This window comes from Stegostoma tigrinum, chromosome 14, assembly GCF_030684315.1.
Source record: "Stegostoma tigrinum isolate sSteTig4 chromosome 14, sSteTig4.hap1, whole genome shotgun sequence".
NCBI classification, from domain to species: Eukaryota; Metazoa; Chordata; class Chondrichthyes; order Orectolobiformes; family Stegostomatidae; genus Stegostoma; species Stegostoma tigrinum.
The window spans coordinates 18,792,311-18,813,907 of NC_081367.1; the positions used below are offsets into that span (position 1 = coordinate 18,792,311).

Below are 21,597 nucleotides of genomic sequence, written 5' to 3' on the forward strand. Positions count from 1 at the left end.
CTATAGAAACAATTCTATCTGCAAAAACAGCAAACGTAGCATTATTTATAACTTAAAACTGGGAGACTACAACATTAAGTCTATTCATTTTAAAAGACCACCAGTACAGAAGACTGACCCCTTGATTAAAAAGTGAAAGCAAATACGAGCTGTTTAAAATCAGAGGGAAGACTACAATAATCTTGATATACAATTCCACCCATGCTACCCTTTCTCAGTTTAAACAGTTTCAATTGGCCTGCAATGCTTACCTAACATCAACCTTATTACAAACAACTCCTATAACTTGTAAAAATGCATGATCCTTGAATTGCATTCTTCATCGCATATCAGTGGTGAGATTGATGAAGTATTAGAATTTCACAATGAACATGTGAATAAATGCCTTTGGTGACTTTATGGTTAATTTGGTCAAGAACAGTATAGGTTACACTCTCATTAGAGAGACAGAGAACTGGGGGTGGTATAACTGGAGGGATACCAAGTCAGGTGTGGGTGGGTGTGTGTGTGTGTTTGGGGGTGTGTGGGTGGGGTAGAGTGTGTGGGGAATTGGGGAAGAGGTGCAAGAGTGTGTGGAGGTCAAGGCCAGTCCTTCACAGTAACCTCAGTTGGTGTGGAAATTGAACCTATGCTGTTAACATCACTTTGTACCCCCAACTCAGTCATCCAGCCAACTGAGCTTCTCCTCTGCCCCTTGGTTTGGGAAGTTGTGAGAAATTAGAATCCAAGTCTTCTTTCAGAAAACAGAATGCAAGTAACAAAATCTGGCTACTTAATTCATCTAGTTGCTCCCTAAGATGCATGACAAATCACTTCAATTCCAGTGTTTTCCAGGTATTGCATGGATCGTTTAAGGAGTCAAGCTTAGGTTCAAGGTTCTACAGAATATGGTGGGGAAGCAGGAACATGCTGCTTTTAATGTCAAAGCAGACTTGAATGACCAAATGGAATATTCCTGCTTCTATCTTCTATGTCCCTAGGTGAATCATTCTTCTGTTGGACTGAGAAAAAAGATTGTCTACATCAAAATACCTCAGAAATGGGACTACTTGTTCTTCCACCTACCTAAATCCTCTTTAGAAAGGTAAAATGCAGGAGATCAAAGGAAAGGTAATCAAAGGAAATGGGAACAAAATTGTTTATAAAACTACGTCACCACTACGAACAAGGTACATCAAATGATGTGGTGCCAAATTAAACAGTGACATACCAATACCCTTAGTCTTTTATTTTTAGAAGCTTATTTACATTTTAATGAAACCACCAATCTACGATTGTAAATTCATGGAACAAAGACCCCAAAGACATGGAATCTCTAGTCTTCTTTATACACAGCTTGGCTTGGGAAAGAAAGTGCTGTCTCTGACATGGTGAGACTGTTTGAAAGTCTGATCTTTTATCATACCATTCCTTCCAATCTGTACAGCTGCTGTATAAGAAACTCAATCCCAAATACTATTACTGAGTCAAGGGAATCACAATAATGTATACCTAATAGGTAAAGTACAATTTGAAAATGCAAACCACTAAAACATTTGAGCATTTATTTTCAAACAGGTTTGCGATTTGTAATATGGTTAAATCCTGATTTTTAAAAAAAGGATTCAAACTTCTTAAAAAAAAGTGAATTGATTTTAAAATAAGAGTCAACAGGAAACTGGTTAATCTGGTAAAATTCACTGCTATGAGGTGAAATATTGCAATAGGTTGGCTATATTTGTTTGTTAATAAGAAAACATTTGCTTGAATTGGAACAGTATTCACACTGTGCCTTTCAAGCCAAAATATAATAAAGCACTGAACATAAAAAAATTCCTTTTGTGAATGTAATGACCTGTGCTGAACTAGTATTTGTTTTTAGACATTACTGTTCAATGTCAAATTCTACACAACCAAAACAAGGGAAGGTGTTTGACACATTCAACTAAGTAGAAGATATCAAATTTACTTTCATCTGAAGGCGATGGTACAGTAACATTCAAAACCTGGCAGCAGTCCTATTAACAATCATTCAATAATATACTTGGTTAAGCAATAACAGTTTTAGGAACAAAAGCTGGTGCACATTTAAGACCTTCGCTTGCTGAAAGATGAATTCCAAATTTTTGAACGAGGATCTAGAGTCTTCACAATCAGAGTACAGATCTGTTAGAAATAGTGCATATTCAGTTCTCTTTATAAGTATATTATGAAGGTTTATAAGAAGTGATAATTCAGAGTAACTAATTTCCAAAGTGACTCTCCTTTCTTCGAAGTGCACCTCTCTGTCCGGGATGAATGTTCTATTTGCACTTAGGCTATTTCAGGATTTCTACATTTGCTTTCTGTACTGTGTACAATATATAGTACTTAATATCTCTCTGTAGTGACTGTAGTTCAATCCAAAAGATTGATGCCATAGCAATACAACCTCCTCAAATGGAGGATTTACATCTGAAAATGAGCTTCGGTGTGGGGGGGGGGGGGGGGGGGGGGGGGGTAATCAAGGTGCATCTAACACATATTAACATATAAAATTCTTTGCCTAGCACTAATCCGATACTGCACAAAATTTCAAGATAAAAACTTTGACGCTGCAGCTGCTATTATGTGGTGTTCAGATGGCTGCCAGTAATGTAGATATATCACAAGAGATTAGTTTGAAAACCTGCATACAAATTTTATTGTACAGAATATTCTTCAATGTTTTCAGATTTCAATTTTTAAATAAATCATGCATTTAAGGACATGGAATAGTATGCAATGTGAAGACATTTAGTGCACACTCCAATATAGCCAAACAACTGGTGCCCTTCACTCCAGTCGGACATTCTAAACATCATCTCAACACAAGAGTTCCTTTTACAGTCACTTTATTAACAAGCTAAATAAATGACTGCAATCAAGATGACATTAACAAATGTAGAAAACACAAGTTAAGGACCAAGGGGGCATTTGCGGAGATTTGAATGATGTTTCCTTCACCCCATGAGCTGCAAACATTTGCATCTGACTGGGATAAGATAGCATTCATAAAGTGTACAGGTGCATAAAGCAAGCAAAAGGACCACAGGAAGTGTCATGTGGCGAGCTCTAACTTGTAGTGCCAGAATGATGGTGGAGAAGACAGAGAAGAGAGAGAAGAGAGAGGAGGTCTAACCTTGTGCTGCAGTCCACACCTCTTTCTCACCAGCACTTAAGCTGCCAAATTTATCTATGCCACTGTGGGGCAATGGAGAAAGGAGTGCTGCAAGTGTCTTTTAAACAAAAGTAAACCCAAATTAATTTGAACAGAATTGAAAAACCATTAAAAATACTGGCTTTAGAAAAGTGACATGAAGAAAGCAGTGACAGTAAGCAGGATCCACTGCATTTTAATTCCGAATGTACACTAGAGACATGTTCTGTGTATATAACTCTTCTCAGTCTAATATTTAGCATTATGTTTTTACAGAATCTTATTTTAAAAAAAAGTGATTCAAAACATGTTTCTCAGAAACTAAAAGAGTCCTTCAGTCACCAAAGGGTCAATTACCCAAGTTCCCTTTCAAAGGGAATCTTCTGTACACCTAAATACAGTAAGTAAGTTGCAAATTCAATGTTGCACTATAACTGGTGGCATACAGTAGCTGCAGCATTTTTTTTCCATAGCCATCTTTATGTTGCAAAACAAACTTTGATTTGACCAAGATGCTGTAAAAGATTTGAATTCCAACAATTTTAAAGTATAACCTGAACAAGAAGTGGGTACAGCCCTTTTAAGAGAAGAAGCTCCTTCCTGGGCATTGGCCTGCACATGCATGTTGAACAGTATTGTAAACTGAAATTTTTAAATGTCTCTAGTTACACATTGCAGCCTTCATGCAGCAACTGTATAACGAAGAATACCGTGATTTCTGGATTCCTGGAAACATTTCAACCAACTTTTTCATTGTTTATAACTGCATATTTTAAGACAGCTATAGTGTATTGAATATCGCAAATATATTAATTTCAAAAGACTGTACAAGGCCAAAAACATAGTTTAAAATCTCTAAAATGGGCTAGACAGAAAAGGTGTTACTTCTTATACAAACAGAATGGATATCCTTATAATATCCAAACCACTTAATACACCTCAGTACTAAAGCAAGCACTTCAATGTGTATTATAGAATTAGCTTATAAATACATTACTGACATGATTGTTCTGTAATGTTCAAAGAATGGATGTTAATGTGACCAACACTGAATAGACCAGTTAATCATGTATTCTGAATAAAATCCAATAATAGTGATAAGGAAACATTTCTATAGAACAAATGTAGTATGTTTAATTGCACCATTAATATTACACTGTGGAAAATGTGATTCTATGCTTGAAACCATGCAGATTGGTGCAGAGGCTTTTGAAGAGGCAGCTCTGTACTTGAAACATGATTGTACTATGTTAGGAAGGGCCATGAGAAACAAGTGCTGAAGTACCAAAGACAGACATGAACTCAAGTTGATAGATTTGTTTTTTTTTAATTAACTGATATTGGTTGGTGCATTCAGAATTCATGATTAACAACTTATTTTTAAATAAATCAAGCATTTTCTTATGTTCAGTAGTCATCAAGTGTCTCAATTTCTCCCATGTTCAGGCGCTCAGACGAAGCATTGACAGAAAAACCTGGGGGAGTGGGGAAAAAAGAAGAAAAAAATGATTTCTGTTGACATTAGTATCAACCTAGAATATATATTTCTGATATGTCACTTTTTAGAAACCTCTTGTCATTATGGATAGAAGGTTGATATTTGAACTATATCCATGCTAACTCTAATTATTGTAAGTTATTCTTAGGCAATTTTAATAAAGACAGACAACACCCAACATCACTCCAGGATATTTGAAGCCTGTACCATGCATTAACTGCAGCAGTTAATTCCCAGGAAGAGGTTTAATTTAAATTCTTCATTTGTAGTGAGAAACAATATCTTGTTTTTAAAAAGCTATATCAACATATTTAGTCTGACACTAAGCACATCATCAAAATCTAAGATGGAAAATGTTTCTATCTACAGCATGATGCAAATTTAAACAAGACATGATCCTTATTGGTTTTACATCTTTTAATTCTCCAGGTTTTTTTCTGAAGTCAGAATGTGAATCCATTCTTAAGGGTCTCAGTATGTGATATTAAATACATTTTCATATTTACCTAAGTATCTTAATACATGTGCATCTTTGCAATAACCAATCCAAAGCAGTTAGTTTAAACTGTATACCTACTTATTCAATGTATTCTCTTTCAGTAATTGCAAATAAGTATCCACCAAAACACATCAGACTTTACATAATGCATGCAAGAATGATTTGGTGTTTAAAGGAACCATGAGGAAGATCTATTTAATAGTTAAATCCACAATGCTACCAAATCGAATATTATAACCACTTATTTATCTCCAGCAGGAAATGTTTATGGTTTTAAAAAAAAGCTGAGAACAGACTTTGTGCTTGTCATATGAAATAAAAGCAGAAACAATGAATGTGGCTAACCTGCTGAAAAGGGCTAAATTCTATAATTTAGATTTGATACATTAATCACTTCTGAAGAGGCTGAAAAACAAACTGAATAATGATAACAAGCCACATGTCTTAAAAGTGGTACACCCAATTACATTTTCTGTTTTGCATCAGTCAAGTGTCTGGCAGATGTGAGATCCCAAACCAAGCTACTATACATTTTAAAGGAGTCAGTTTGCTCAGTATGAACACTACACTCACCCAATAAAGAGACAGGTCACTTATTCAGCAATACTTTAGTATAGGTTAATGAATAAGTAATTATGTCTACTTAGACTACACAATGCAAGTAGCAATTTGACAAGTTTTAATTGTGGTGTCAGAAAGGACTCTCCCTGTCAAGGTACAGGATCATCTGAAATACAGAAAAAAAACAATCCTAGGCCCTAGCATTAATTCTACCTTTCCAGCATCTACTCATGATCTGGTCTATATCAGTATTTCGGAACACGGGTGACTTCAGTATGTGCTGCATGTTGGTAAGTTTTCCATGCAAATATAAAAGTACCATGTAAAGGCTGAAGCTGACATCCAGATAACCAAGAATAGATGTGTGCTTATATTAACAGCAAGTGTTAATCAGTTCACTTAGTTGCGCTTCTGGCCCATTTATTATTTAAACACAGTTATCAACCTCACATCTCATCACCCTAAAAGGCCAATGCAGTTAGTTGATCAATTGAAAATGAGTTTTTGACAGATCAGAACTAAATAAAATCAGCTCTGCTGCAATTGTCATTTTGCTTGCCGAAAATGGTGCAAAGCAGCAAACTTCAGCAGACCAGGTGAATCAGGAAATACCAGTTTGAGAGTCAAGATGTAGTGCAGTACTCCGCTCACATCTAGATATCAACAAATATTTTACAAACTAAATGGGCAATGATCCATAATAATATCCGCGGACTCAGACTCTAATGCTGCTGTGAAAGTGCACACTAAACTAACCTAAAATGCTGGGATCAGCACGTATCATCTTCTGTTTTTTCTTCTTTTTCCCAGACTGCACAGATTCAAAATTAGACTGTTGATTTCTGCTGTGATTTGAAGAATAGATGGGCTGCAGACCAGTATGACTCTCAGCCCATGCTGAATCCTGAAGTGTAAAAAAATTGGCATATTAAATATGAAAGCAAAGTTTAAAATTCACACATTATAAATGCCAGTTTTGGCGGTCATCAAACTTTTGATCTTAGATTCTGTCCCTTTTAAGAGAGTCTAATGTGGAATTTCAGCACTTTTTTAAAAACCAACTTGCTTTTTCATTCTTTTTCTCTTTCCACAGAAATTAAGTGGAAAGTTACAGGATTAACGGTACTGAATAATATTGTTTATTTAAATCAAAATATTGCCAAAATCATATGATGCTGACTGCTGTGTAAGGGGGAGAGAAGACACTTTCCATGAAACTAGAAAATTGTGAAGTTACATTTGTAATGCGTGTGCTAAACTAATTTTGACAATCAAGACTTATTTTGTACTATAAGCATTAAAATACCGAGACGATGTTCTAACAAAAACTTCATTTTGAAATTCAACTTGATCGCAACTAGAAAAACAAAAGAACAAACTTCTGTTTATGCAGAAGCTTTCACAACATGGGACATACCAAAGCATTTTATGGCAAATGAAGTACTTATGAAGTGCAGCTACTTTCAAATCAAAGAAACAGCAATTAATTTGAACACGAGTTCAAGTTCCCAATCAGCAATGATTCTGGGGCAATTGGGAGCTAAGTTAGGTTAGCATGACACAGGAGCTGGTAAAAAGGGTTGTATGCAGAATATGATTCAGGTATTAAGAATTACAAGTAATACAGATGCTTAAGGAGGATGAAACAGTAGTATAATTGTAGGATAGAAAGGCCAGACGAAAGCTTCACTGACGAACGGGCTTAAGCATAAATAACAGCACATGGCAGTAATGAAGTGGAAAGACATTGCTTGACCAACAGCCCATGTAGAAGAGTGAGCAAAGCGGTGGTAGGAAATGGGACAGTGAAAATTAAGACATGGACAGTGTCTTGGATGAATTCAAGTGAACAGAGAATAAAACACTGGAGGCCAGCAAGTGGTGTGCTGGAGGTAACAAAGACATGAATGAGGGTTTTGGCAGTAGTTTAACTGAGACGGGGTGAATTTGAGCAACATGACAGATGTGCAAATAGATGGTCTTAGCAATTGCATAAATAAAGTTTATGTTCATTTCAGGGTCAAATGCGACAAGTTCAGAACAGACTAACCTAATTCTAGACTGCTGCCTAGGAGAGGGATAAACTGAGAAGTTAGGCACTAAAGTTTGGGGTAGGTCTAAAAACAACAGCTTCAATCTTACCAATATTTTATTAGGGAAATTTTTTTTCCTCAAATAGTACTGAAGTAATTTAGAAGAAATCTGGCTTGCAGCAGGGTCAGCAAGAAACAATGTGATCATGAACAACAGGAAAGCCAATGGAGCTCCTTGAATAAGGGAGACTCACAAACGTGATGTTAGGAATATAACATTGTTGGCGCCTCGGATTACAACAGGTTGACAGAACCAAATTGGACAACTAAGGTGGTACTGAAGGAGATCAAATAAATAAATTGCTGACAGCATTCAGGAGGTATAGTATGGTTAGAAAATGTCAGTTGTGAAAAAGACAGAAGAAACGAAAGAGGAGTTGAGGAGAATTTCCGATGATATGCAAAAAGTCAAAAATGAGGGGCAGTTAAAAAAATCTCTTCCTCGGCAAACAAGTCTATGAGTGAAGGCAGAATTGACGAGGGGAGAAATTAATTGTCCATGGCTTCCAGGATATTCTAATATTAGTGGATGTGTATTGGGAGAGGTTGACAAAGCCTGGTAATGGCAAATGGAGCCAACTGAATTTGAGTGATGGATGGCATCTGCAGTTGTATGTCTCATAAGTACATTAAGACTACTGGATAGAGTAAGGCAGGGCTCAGAACTGCTAGGATTAGCTGCCGCTACTGCCACCTTGTGCCACCCTCTCCCATGCACTGCAGTTCATCAGCAAATAGCCCGTGACATCCAACATCCAATGAGGCCTCAGTATAAGCCTTTTGTGGTGCTCCCCATTTTGCCTTCTAGAAAAGATTGCTTTACCTTTTCAGCTCTGTTTAAATGGCTAAAACACCTATTTTCTTTTCTAGACGATTCTTGAGCTTTTAGCTCTTATATTTTCAAAAACTCCTGCTGTGGCCTGCATACGGTGGCACAGTAGCTCAGTGGTTAGCAATGCTGCCTCGCAATTCCAGGGACTTGGGTTCAATTCTAATCTTGGGCATCTGTCTGTGTGGATTTGCACATTCTTTCCATGTCTGTGTGGGTTTCCTTCGACAGCCCAAAGACGTGCAATTTAGATGGACTGCCTAAAGCGTCCGGGGATGTGTACATTTGATGCATTAGTGACAGGAAATGCAGGGTTAAGGGATAGGGAAGAGGAATGGGTCTAGGTGGGATTCCGTTTGGACGGTATGGACTTGATGGGCCGAATGGCCTGTTTCCACCCTGTGTGAAGCTATGATATGGCATTTTTGGCATAAATCTTAGCATCAACATGTCAAAAGCTTTCATTCTCCCTCACAGATCTTCACGTTGGTGTTAAGTTTCAAAGGCATCCAGGAAAGTGTATAAAATGTAGTGGCTTATAATGTTTTTTTCTCCTTGTTAGAAGCTTGGAATTTTGTGAACAAATTGTTGACGTTCATAAAATTACTTCTGGTTACTGTTATCCTTCTTCTAATTTCTACATTCCAATTGCCATTTTTGTTGTCCAATGTATCTGCATGTTCCAGTGTGACACCATAGACTAACCTTCACTTTTTCTGCTCTTGATACATTGGAATTCCAATTAAATGTGAAGATTAAAAACAAAATGTATTTTAAACTTCTAGATGAGCCTGACTGATGATGTTTTGATGGGGTCTCAGATTCTTTAAACGGTGCTGTAACATCAACATACTACAATTTACGTTCTCACCTCCGATTTTTATCCTGAAAGAACATCTAATTCTATTAATAGAGGCAAGGTCCAATTTACAAACGTCTGATTAATGAATGCTCGTTCCTATGAACTATGTTAATAGTAATTTTAAAGATGCAACGTTTTCTCCTAATTACAAAAGGCTATTTCATACTGTACTGTGTTGTGCTCTGACTTGCATACAAACCAATCTATGAGCATACTCAAGAATGGAACGCATTCATAACACAGGGGCCACCTGCATAGACTGAATAACCTTGGCAAGAGAACAGCCTTATATCGCTTCACGTGAAACAAGTCTGATAATCTTTCTTCTAGTCCAATACTTGCTATTTAGTCCCATCATAGGTCCTTGGAAAATCTGTCACCCTTACCATCATTGGAACATTTCAACATGTTTATCAACTTTTGGTATCAAACGTGGTCAAATGCTTTTTCATAGCTTATGAAGCATAGCGTAAATATTTCTGTTTGCTTTACTTAACAAAGACAGCTCTCAGATTAAATATGCCCACTCTCGTTTCTACTCTGGGTTTAAATCCAGAATTTGTTTCTCTAATCTCTGCTTTGAATGTTTCGTGTTAACTAGCAGATGCTTTAAATTTAGATTTAATCATGTCATTTAAAAAAAATCCCACTTTAATTATTTTGCACATTGATGTTAGATTCAACTAACAACTTATTGTTGCCTGTGAATATAGCAGATGAGAAAACTTGAATATTTAGATAACTGATTAACTGTCACTGAGAAGTAACAACTCCTATGTAGACATATTAAAGCATATCATATAAAAGCAATATTTTGTAGACCAACCTGTTGTTGCCGTACTGGCTGCTGTTGGCGCTGTTGGTTAGCTTTCTGTTTGGCACGTCGGTCTAGAAACTGCTTTGCAAAATCCTTTGTTTCTGGCGTGTCACCAAGGTAAGCTCGGACATAATCATGGACTTCATAAGGAGAGTCAACTTCTTTCAAAAACGAGACAAACGTAGGGACTGTAGAAGAGTAAACATCAAAATTAAGTTTATCTTCGAAAAACGTTAGATGCATTTCAGTACAAATATTGTAACATCAACAATGCCATCTTAAAATCCTAAACAGACCTGCATTCTATCTTCATTTGTCTTTTATTGGTAAAGGAAGCAGCTCTTTAACCTTACATTAAACACTGACTTCTTCACTATCCCCCAGAAGTTTATTCAATAATGCAGATGCAAAAATTAACTTGATGTTGATAAATATACTGGCATGTAACCACACTGGATTTTGACATTAAGACTCAAATTTTGAAAATATTAGCACAATATCTAGATTTGAAAATAGCATAAAAGGAACTGAAATTAGATTGGGTAGTACAGAATGGGCTAAACAATAAAAGTCACATTGTCTGTGTTTCAGATAGCACACTCAAATTTCAAAGGAATCCTCATGTATGCTACATGGGAAGAACTAGGTGTTGATTGGTTGGCAAGTGGGCACTGACCCATTGAGACTGTGCCATAAAAAAATCCACCATGGAACAGTTAGGCCAAGCTTTTGCTTAAATTCAAAGAAAGCAGACTGACAAGAAACTGCCACATGGAATACACCTGGGAAAACAAACTGTATCCAAAGCTTTTGTATAGTCGAGAAAGGCTCAAATATGTATACAGGGCCATGTATTTTCTAGCAAGCATAACTCAATCACTATGCTGCTAGCATAATTCTCAGTAAAATTGGGATTGTTAAACAAGTGCTGTCCAATTTCAAAGTATACTTTCACCACTTCTACTGTGGCTTTTAAGCATCAAGACAGTGTTGCTGCTGATCTGGCAAGGTATGCTGCAGTGCACAAAATCAAATTTAAAATTATTTATTAAGCCTGACAGGAGTAGGTAAAAACAGATCCTAAGAAAATACTTCTGATTGGTGCACCGAACTAAAATTGATTACTGCCCACTTTGACAATACTGACAAATTTTTCAACCGCTCAAGAAGGTAAGTCGTCATAAAATGGTGTTTATTTTGCACAGCTATTGGTAATTCTTCTAGAATACATCTATGACTGAAATGAGGGGAGATTTTTGACGAGAGTGCTCACAAATCACCATTCCCTCTAAGTTTTTTTTGGCTACATGTGTCTCCAAGGTCTATGCATGACAGCGACTCCCAGAAAACAAAGTCAATGATGCAATCAGCAACTGTTGTTTAAAAAACTAAACTTTTACCATACAAACTGGTTCTTACCATCCAGATTGTTGGCTGTGTTGAGAACATGTAACATCTGTTCACACCATAAGGTAAATCCATCTTGTGACTTGTTCACACCCTGAAACAACTTCATTAGCTTCTCCTCCTCTTCGGCCTTTTTATTTGCTTTGTTCTGAACTCCATGTGACTTTCTGAAAGAGCATCAAATACTGCATGAAGAAATTACATTTCTTATAAAAGACTAAAACAGACCATATTTTAATCATGAACTGTGATTTTCTTCAGGGATTGGAGATGTATTGTAACTTCAAATGGAAGACTGGAGATGCCATTACATGTGCCATTTCCACACAGCTTACAGTTGGTTAGTGCAAATTCTAACAAAGAGCTTGAACTTTACTCAGACTGGGTAGAAGGGAGGGCAGCAAGTAATCTAAAAGTTTCTGAAAAGTCTGAAATGTTGAGCTTCCACAGGAGAGTTGTATAATTGAGAAAAGCAGATCAACCACCCATTCTAAAAGATCATGATGCAAATCAATTGCAAATTTTAAAGAGCAGATATCCTTGCCATTTACTTACCCAGTAGTTTAATTACCAGCGATTCTAGTCTAAATGTTAAAACGCAAATCTGTACTTCACGTTGACCAAAGTTGATGAGATTGACTTGCTGCTGTTGGTCAATAACTTAAGGGCAGTGAAATACAAACATACTGCTCCACAGTTACATACCATATGTCGTTATCAACAAAGTAGACACCACACTTGCACAGACACTGAACAAGAATCCATGAAAAATATGTTTTAATAATTCATGCGTCAGAGTACTTTGCTTTTTAAAAAAAAAACGCAGTAACAGTATGAACTGCCAATGCTGGAGAATCTGAGATAACAAGGTGTAGAGCTGGATGGACACAGCAGGCCAAGCAGCATCACAGGAGCAGGAAAGCTGATGTTTTGGGTCTGGACCCTTCTTCAGACCCGAAACGTCAGCTTTCCTGCTCCTGTGATTCTGCTTGGCCTGCTGTGTTCATCCAGCAGTACACCTTGTTATCTCAGTAACAGAACAATATTGATTGTTGACAAAGGCAAATACAGCGCTAGAGAAATTAAGGTACGAATACTGCAAGAAGAAAGGACTCATGAGAATCTTTGATATCAAGTGCAGAAGTTTACTGAATGCGTGTTAAAAGCTTTTAGATTTGGACAAACTATTAACGTGTATGTTTATCATTGAGGGTAATTCAGCAACTATAATAATGTTAAAATAAGCAAAACACCAGCCCAAAAGGCTACTCATTTTCAGTCACCCCAATGTCACTCCCACAGACACTTTCTCCACAAACTTCACAGAAATTTTCAATTTTTGTACAAGGTCAAATGCCAACTCTATTTTGTGAAATGATTATTTCCAGTATTTGAATGGTATTACAGTACAATATCACTTATATCAGGATTTTTCCTGATGAAAAGAAGCTGTCTTCTTACCCAGGGTTGGAGTTGTTCTTATTACTTTTGGAGAGTTGGTTTCTTGCTGGAGGACCCACTTCTTTCACAGCCTCATCCCAGAAGCCCACATTTGTGTTCTTGTGGTCTGGAGCACCCCAAACACTGCTAACGTCTGTTCCCCACTGGTTGGTGGGACTGGTGTTTACTGAACCCCATACTGAAGTAGTGTTAACTGGTAAACTGGAATGCTAAATGAAACAAAGACAGCAAATAACAGATCTGCTCTTTTCAATGTGAAAGAGCTTAAAAAACTGCAAAACATTATACACATTATGTAGTCAATACAATCCAATTTTCTTAAAACCCATTCAAGTTTCGACACTAATTGAAAGGGGGTAGGCCTACAGAAAGCAGTGGGACACAGGGGTTGGCTGGAACGGGGAGGAAAGACAAGGAAGCCACAATGGGGCAGTTGGGCATATGTTTTAAGAGTTGCACTTGCATTGATCCTCAACGGCAAGAAACATACAAGTTAAAAAATCCCCTGGACATCTGTATAAACTATCTAAAACTGTTTCAAAGCTTACAAATTCATTCTTCAACCATCAAATATTATTTCATAATAGAGGTTTAAATGGAAACCTTGCAAATATTCATATCATAGTGCATGGTCAATTACACAAATAGAAATAAAGAAAAATGCAATGACAAGCAATTTTATCAAGAACAACAGAATCCAGACTAATGATTTAATACAGTTGAACAGTTTCTACCCAGGGAGTGTCTGCCAGCTATTTCAGCATAATTGCTTTAACTGAGCCCTCATTCTTTTATGCAAGCTGCAATCACTAAATCTAGACGATAGAAACCAAAATTACTTCAACAGATTGAGTTGAAACAAGGGTGATTTGCTCAAAAAATAACTATGGAAAGGTAATTGCAATTCAACTGATTATGCTCAAACTATTCCACGATTGTTAATACCAGCAATCATTCACATTTACTGAGTACATTTTTATTTATTAATAGACAAAAACTAACTGGATGAAAACTGTGAGTTGGTCAAATAAACATTGCAATGCATATTATTCTTTTCAAACTATCAAAAGCAAACACAAGCTGCGGTCATTTATTAGGATTTCTCCATATAACCTTAACTGATTACATTAGAAACAATACGTTTCGTATTTCAACATTATAATCTTTTGACACAATGTATGTCCCTCAGTTCCACTGAGCTGCTACTCTACAATTCTAAGGCTCATTACTTTTCTGTGAAAGGTTACTGTTCTGAAACATCAACCCTCTACAGATGCTGCTTGAAATGCTGTCCAGTGTTTTCATGTCAGATTTCTACCACCAGCAGTATTTTGTCTTTTTAAATATAATAACTGAACTGACTCATTGTAGTGAGCCATGAGATCTGGAGATGTAGGAAGTACTTACTATCCAAAAACTAACTGGTTATGCAGCTAACAATGGATGGCAAAATAACTTCTGCTCTTTGACAAGGCAAATGCATTAGTTGAGCAACCTACTGAAATCAACATGGTTTTACAAGAGGGAAATTGTATTTAACAACTTTTCTGGTGTTTTTAAAGAATGTTAATACACAGGATAGATAAAAAGGGAACCAGCAGATGTTGTACACCTTTACTTCCCTAACGTACCACCCAAAACGCTAATGTGCTAGAAGTCCATGGAGACAGGGGTAGTATGCTAACATAACTAAGCTGAATGTGAACACTTCCAAGGCAGCTGTGACTAGGGGAGTGCCACAAAGAACAGTCAGCCCCTCAAGCATATTGCACCATTTAATGAGATCATAGTTGATCTGTGGCCTTACCCCAAATACCTTCCCTTGGCCCATACCTCTGCTGAACAACAAGTAATCTCTCAGATTTTAAATTAACTGATTAAGCATCAACTACCATTGTGAAGAGTTCTCTCCTAACTTCTCTCCTGAATGGTTTGGCCCTACTTTCTAAACTCTGCTCCTTAGTTCTACAATCACCAGCCGTGACAGTAGTTTATCAATCTTGACTTTTCCTGTTAATATTTTGAAGCCAATGATAAGATCACCCCCAATCTTCTAAACTCTAGAGAAAACAGGCCTAATTTTTATAATTTCTCCTCATAACTTAAACCCTCTTGGCCAGGTATCATTCTTGAGCAAATGTGTTCTATTGCCTCCAAGCTGAATATATCCTTTCCAAGACGTGGTGCCCAGGTTTGATCACAATACTCCAAATGGGGTCTAATCAAGGTTTTGTGTAACTGCGGCATAATTTCTGGGTCCTTATACTCCAGTATCAATGCTGGGGAAATCAACAATTTACAAGTCAAGTGACTTCGACTAAGAGACAGTAGTGTATCAAGTTTGATGAGTTGAAGTGAGATGGGAAAGGTACACTGTAAGGAGGAAGTGAGATTATTCACTGATGGCAGAATTGGCAAAGCAGAATATTGTTCAAAAGGTGTTGAACGAGTGTTCAAAGGGATTTGGATGTATTTATATAAGAAACAATGTTAGTGCACATGTACAGCTAGTAATTAAGATGGCAAATGTCTTGGCATCTATTATAAAGGGGACTGGAGTTTAATGCAGTCTTTTACAATTATTCGAGGTATTGTTGAGACCACATCTGGAGTACCTAAAGTTTTGGTCTCCATCATCAAAAAAGATTATTCTTGTATTGGAGGAAGTACAATGATGTTCACTGGAAAAGGTCCTAAGATGAGAGCGTTGTCCTACTTTGCAATGCTAAGTACATTGCTTCCATTTTTCACACAATGTTAGAAAAATGTGGGCAATTCTGTTGATATATTCAAAATTCTGAAAAGATGTGACAGAGTACACAAAGAGACCTAAAAACAAATTACTGAGAAAGCTCAGCAGGTCTGGCGGCATATGTGGACAGAAAGCCGAGTTAGCATTTTGAACATACTCCGAGAGATTGTTTCCCATGCTAAATAAATCTAGAATACGGAGAACAGAGTCTCTGAATAGGAAATCAGTTACTTAGGACAAAGAGCAGGAGAAATGTTGACATTTACAGGGTTACAAGTCTAGAATTCTCTACAGCAGAAAATTGTGTGTGATTACATTGCTGAGTATATTTAAGATCAAGATTGAGATATTTTTGGTTACTTGAAGAATTAATGAATTTGTTGTGCAAAAACAGTGCAGATGAAGCAGGAGGTCAGCTATAATCAGTGAATGATAGATCAGATACAAGGAGCCACATGTTGTATTCCTGCTCCTATTCCCAAGTTTTATCTTTGCAAGTATAAAAAAACCCAAATCCTGATAAATCCTTTACAGATGCTGTAAGCATAGCACTATGATAAGAAATCTTTGCAGAATATGCACTTGAATTTCTATGTTAGCTCTTCCCAGGACAAGGAAAGTATTTTTCACTTAGCTCTATTGTACATAATATAATGTTGCATAACTGAGTCAATTTGTTGGACACATATTCCCCCCCATTACAATTCTTCTCTCAAAACTCACATGGTTCCGCTCTGATCCTATTCGTTTGGTTGATGGTTCCTCTCTTTTCATTGTTATGGTGTTTTTAAACGATGACTCCTCATGACCAGCAGAGAGATTAAGCTTCACTGCTGCTGACTTATTTTGGGGATGCAGGGAGAGGAAAACAATGTAAAAGAGAAAGCTATGTAATCAGGAAGTCAGACAGCAATACTTTATTATAAACAAATAAGCTCAAGAGTCTTTGATTCACATAAACTAGGTGAAAACAATCAAACGGAATTTCAATAGTACTGCTTTCCATCTCTTGCTGCAATTGCAGCAAAAACCTCAGCTGAATAGTGTCAGCATCCACACACCGATTTTTAGTACTTGCATTCAAAATTATCAAAGACTTTCACTTCACTCCTCAAAATTTTAGGAAAATTACTTAAAATCAATTTAATACTCTTAAGTATCTTACTTGCAAGCTGAACAAGAGATGCAGGTGAACTTAAAGCACTGTTTTTCCCAATTGTTTCAAAGGTAGGAGAACAGAAACTGGTTAAAATCAGCTCAATGATCAGAAAGACATGGATTCATAGGGAATGAATTAATTTAAGTTAAATTAGAAACAATGGTGCAGATTTTTCCACAGTTTCAAGACTGTCTCAATATTTCCATACTTCCTCACAACAGCTGTATCGAGAGCAAAACAATAAAATCATGCTAGACTGTTAACATGAGTTCAACGTAGAATATTTAGTTTAGAAACTGAAGGTCAACTTTGAGAATATGCCTGGTAAAGAAACTGTAGTTTTCAATTTTCTTCTGTCACAAGTTCTCTTAGCAATACAAAACTTAGCAGAGGTAATATTTGATTAACTTTCAGTTGGATGGATGATAGTAGCTTAGATTGAAAAGTCACAGGTGTGACAAAACATGAAAGGATCAAACTGAAAAGTCTGAGTAGGTGCATGAATAATACCGAATAGAAGACTTCCACAGTCCAGGAGGATGATCTCACTCAAAAAGGTACCTCCAATTAGTATTACTTCATTGTTATTTCAAAGTTTTCTTCTCCAAATAGTAACACAATTTTTTTTAAAAAGTTATCAGTTTGGATTAGACAACTCTTTCCAGAACAGTAATCTTTTGCAGTAATCAAACTGTTATTCTTTTGATTATTGACTCCCACTGTTACGATTACTTGACTAAATGCAGCAAGAGAGAGCTTGACAGTAGGACTATAACAAATAGAAACAGGTAGAATTCTGTATTTCGAGAACAGAGCATATACAAAACTGAGTGAGTTAAATGTTTTCTGTTACATTACTGACAAGTGTATTAGGAAGCTTGTGGAGGAAATCCTAAGAGGAGTCCGAGTACAGATGCTCAAATTATATACTTAATGTTTTATTTACAATTGGGATCTAGTGGCAATGATTTATCAAAATATACTGAGCAGGAAGATAAATTCTATATTATACAAGTGTGATAAGTGACTAAGTGTAACTAATGACTCAAGGTTTATTTTAATTTCTTTATTTTAAATCAACAAAGGTCTACGAAGTTAACTGTGAAGGAGATCTTTACTGTTTCTATAATGCAATGAATGGTGCCTTGCATTCATTGTAGGTAAGGAACACTGCTGTAGATATTTAAGTGCTAATGGTTTACTTCAGCTAGAAACGTTGTATTTGGTATGGTGGAAAGCTTGGACTTGGTTTATTTCCAGTGAAATTAGGTTGACAACTTGATGCCAACTTATTTATTATAAAAAGTGAGTAAATTATTTTAACTGTTCAACCCTTCTACTATTAGTCTTGACCAAATCATGACTAAAGTCTGAAATTTTCTTAACCAGGTTTTCAGCTAACTTTTCAAAAAAAAACACATAGCATTAAACATAACTAGCATGCAAAAAAAATCCCACACAACAATTATTTATTTAGAATGCTTACCGGTCTTGTCTGTGCTTTGTTCTCCTGCTGTTTTTGCATTTGCCTGAACTCCTCTTGCTGTATCTCCAAAAGTGATTTAGTAGTGACTGAAGTTTTGGGAATATTCCCCCATCCTGTCAGTTTCTGCTGCTGGTTTTGTTGTTGCAAAACTTTCATCAATTCCTGCTGCTGCCGCCGTTGCTATTAGTAAAGAACAATACACAACCAAGGATTGGCTAAAATATTTAGAAAGATATAACCCTGGTTCGGCCTCAACTGAAATGCTGCATCCAGCTCTGGATGCGAGACTTTATGAAAGGGGTAAATGAGTTAGAATGGGCAAGGCAAAGATTCAAGACAACAATCCAAGAGATGAACTTCAGTTACTAGATGTACTAGCAAAACTTGGACTGCTTTTCTTGAAGGGGAGAGGAAATCTGATATAAAGGTGTTCAAAATCATGAGGAGTCTTGACAGGGTAGACAGGGAAAAAAAACATTTTCTTTGGGAGGAGGACGACCAGGAATAAGATTTAAGGTAATTGACAAAATACTCAATGGGAGAAGTGATGGCCTCGTGGTATTATTGCTAGGCTGTTAATCCAGAGACCCAGATAAAATTCTGGACCCAGGTTCAAATGACACCACACCAGATGGCGGCATTTGAATTCAATAAAATATTTGGAATTAAGAATATAATGACGACTATAAATCCATTGTTAATTGTTGGAAAAGCCCATCTGGTTCACTACATAGAACATTACAGCACAGTACAGGCCCTTCGGCCCTCGATGTTGTGCCAACCTGTCATACCGATCTCAAGCCCATCTAACCTACACTATTCCAAGTACGTCCATATGCTTATCCAATGACGACTTAAATGTACCTAAAGTTGGCGAATCTACTACCGTTGCAGGCAAAGCGTTCCATTCCCTTACTACTCTGAGTAAAGAAACTACCTCTGACATCTGTCCCATATCTTTCACCCCTCAATTTAAAGCTATGCCCCCTCATGCTCGCCGTCACCATCCTAGGAAAAAGGCTTTCCCTATCCACCCTATCTAACCCTCTGATTATTTTATATGTTTCAATTAAGTCACCTCTCAACCTTCTTCTCTCTAATGAAAACACCTCAAGTCCCTCAGCCTTTCCTTGTAAGACCTTCCTTCCATACCAGGCAACATCCTAGTAAACCTCCTCTGCACCCTTTCCAAAGCTTCCACATCCTTCTTATAATGCGGTGACCAGAACTGTACGCAATACTCCAAGTGCGGCCGCACCAGAGTTTTGTACAGCTTCACCATAGCCTCTTGGTTCTAGAACTCGATCCCTCTATTAATAAAAGCTAAAACACTGTCTGCCTTCTTAACAGCCCTGTCAACCTGGTTGGCAACTTTCAAGGACACCGAGATCTCTCTGCTCATCTACACTGCTAAGAATCTTACCATTAGCCCTGTACTTTGCCTTCTGGTTACTCCTACTAAAGTGCATCACCTCTCACTAGTGTCCTTTAGGGAAGGAAATCTGCCATCCTTACCTGATCTGGCCTACATGTGACTCCAGACCTACCGTAATGTGGTTGTCTCTAGGGATGGGCAATAAATGTTGCCTAGCCTAGCCTGTGACACCCTCATGCCACTAATGAATTTTTAAAAAAAGGAAAAACATCTGAATGCAGCAAGTGGAAGAGATATGCAATTACCTTCCTCAGATTGTGAGAGAGGGCAGGTTAAATCAGGGCATTCAAGAGGGAATTATTATAGCAATGTGAAGGCGGTGTGAGTGGCACATGATAAATTGCTCCTATCGAGGCATACCATACATAATGGAGAAAAAGCCCTCTTTCCATGCTGTAACAATTCAGTGATACTATTAAGCATAAACAAAAAAATGACAACCTGAAACAATACAGAAATGTTCATGATTTTTTTTCACAAAGGACTGGATATCCTGTTTGCCTCCAAGATCAACAGCACCCGGAAATCAGATTCCCCTAGACAGTCCATCATATTTTGATCTTAATCAAATGATGCCTGGTGCAAGTAGATTCACAGTTCAGCAGAGACTGTTGCTGAAGGCCTCAAGCATGCATTTGTGAACAATGCAAAGGCAACATTGCATTGAACATGTTAAAATTTTCCAGAGTGCAGAATAACAGTTTAGTAACAAGGGCAATGAAGAAAACTAAAAGTTGATAAAAGCACAGTTAAAACCTTTAGTGGCAGTGGAGGTAAGAACAGAAATAGGCAGTGTTATGAACTTGGAAGTAAAAGGTCTAAGTGATGAGTAGAATGGCAAATTTGAAGTATAACAACGTGCTAAATAGGATGCTAAATTCCACACTGCTTTTGCAGATCGAATAAGACTGTCAGTTGCTGAAAGGAATAAAGAGTTGGCACTCGAGTGGGGTATTTAAAAAAAAAACTCGGTGCCGATTGAGCACAGATGTTCTATTTTCTTCCCAAAGTTCAGTTGGGCAAAAGACTGACTTAAATGGCATCAAAGAGCAGAATGATGATTATGGATCAAAAGGAAATTGAGACATAGAACAATACTTTTGTTACTCAGTGGATATCTCAAAATACTAAACTAAACTGACAGGTGTAAAAGACGACTTTTCTGCATTTAAGAACGAGGGCAGACGTTTTGAGAAGTATGTATCTTATTCCTTTCCAAACACATCGGAAACATTTATTCTTGAAACAATGTGTAAAAACAATTGATGAATAACATTAAGTACTGTGTTTATAAAATGTATTAATGACTTAAAGATTTAGAGAAAAGCACCAATATACATCTTTAAATATACTGCATTACCTCTTCGCGTAGCTGCCTCTCTCTTTCCTCCTCCAATTTCTGTATTTCAGCTAGTGGTAGTGTATTCTGGGTTTGCGATGAAACTGAAGATGACTGCTGGCCCCATGTTGAAGATGAAGGAAGCTGAATAAAAATACTAAATTATAATAAAACGCAAAACAAAAATTCAAGAATATCGAGTACAGTAGTTTTGGTTTCAGGCTAGCATGGTTGATTTTCTA

At 37.0% G+C, this 21,597-nt stretch overlaps 1 protein-coding gene across 3 annotated transcripts in view; it reads right to left on the reverse strand.

Moving 5' to 3' along the window:
• Positions 1 to 2,638: 2,638 nt before the first annotated feature.
• gigyf2 (GRB10 interacting GYF protein 2) overlaps positions 2,639 to 21,597 on the reverse strand; it is a 135,708-nt gene continuing 116,749 nt past the window's right edge. For all 3 annotated transcript variants that reach the window (XM_059651035.1, XM_048542022.2, XM_048542023.2), the window contains 8 exons: positions 21,377 to 21,499; positions 18,582 to 18,761; positions 16,660 to 16,776; positions 13,185 to 13,393; positions 11,736 to 11,890; positions 10,326 to 10,504; positions 6,472 to 6,619; positions 2,639 to 4,632 (listed from right to left, as the gene is read on the reverse strand). In XM_059651035.1, coding sequence (XP_059507018.1) covers positions 4,565 to 4,632; positions 6,472 to 6,619; positions 10,326 to 10,504; positions 11,736 to 11,890; positions 13,185 to 13,393; positions 16,660 to 16,776; positions 18,582 to 18,761; positions 21,377 to 21,499 — 1,179 coding nt within the window. In that variant the 3' untranslated portion in view covers positions 2,639 to 4,564. The remainder of the gene's footprint in view (positions 4,633 to 6,471; positions 6,620 to 10,325; positions 10,505 to 11,735; positions 11,891 to 13,184; positions 13,394 to 16,659; positions 16,777 to 18,581; positions 18,762 to 21,376; positions 21,500 to 21,597) is intronic.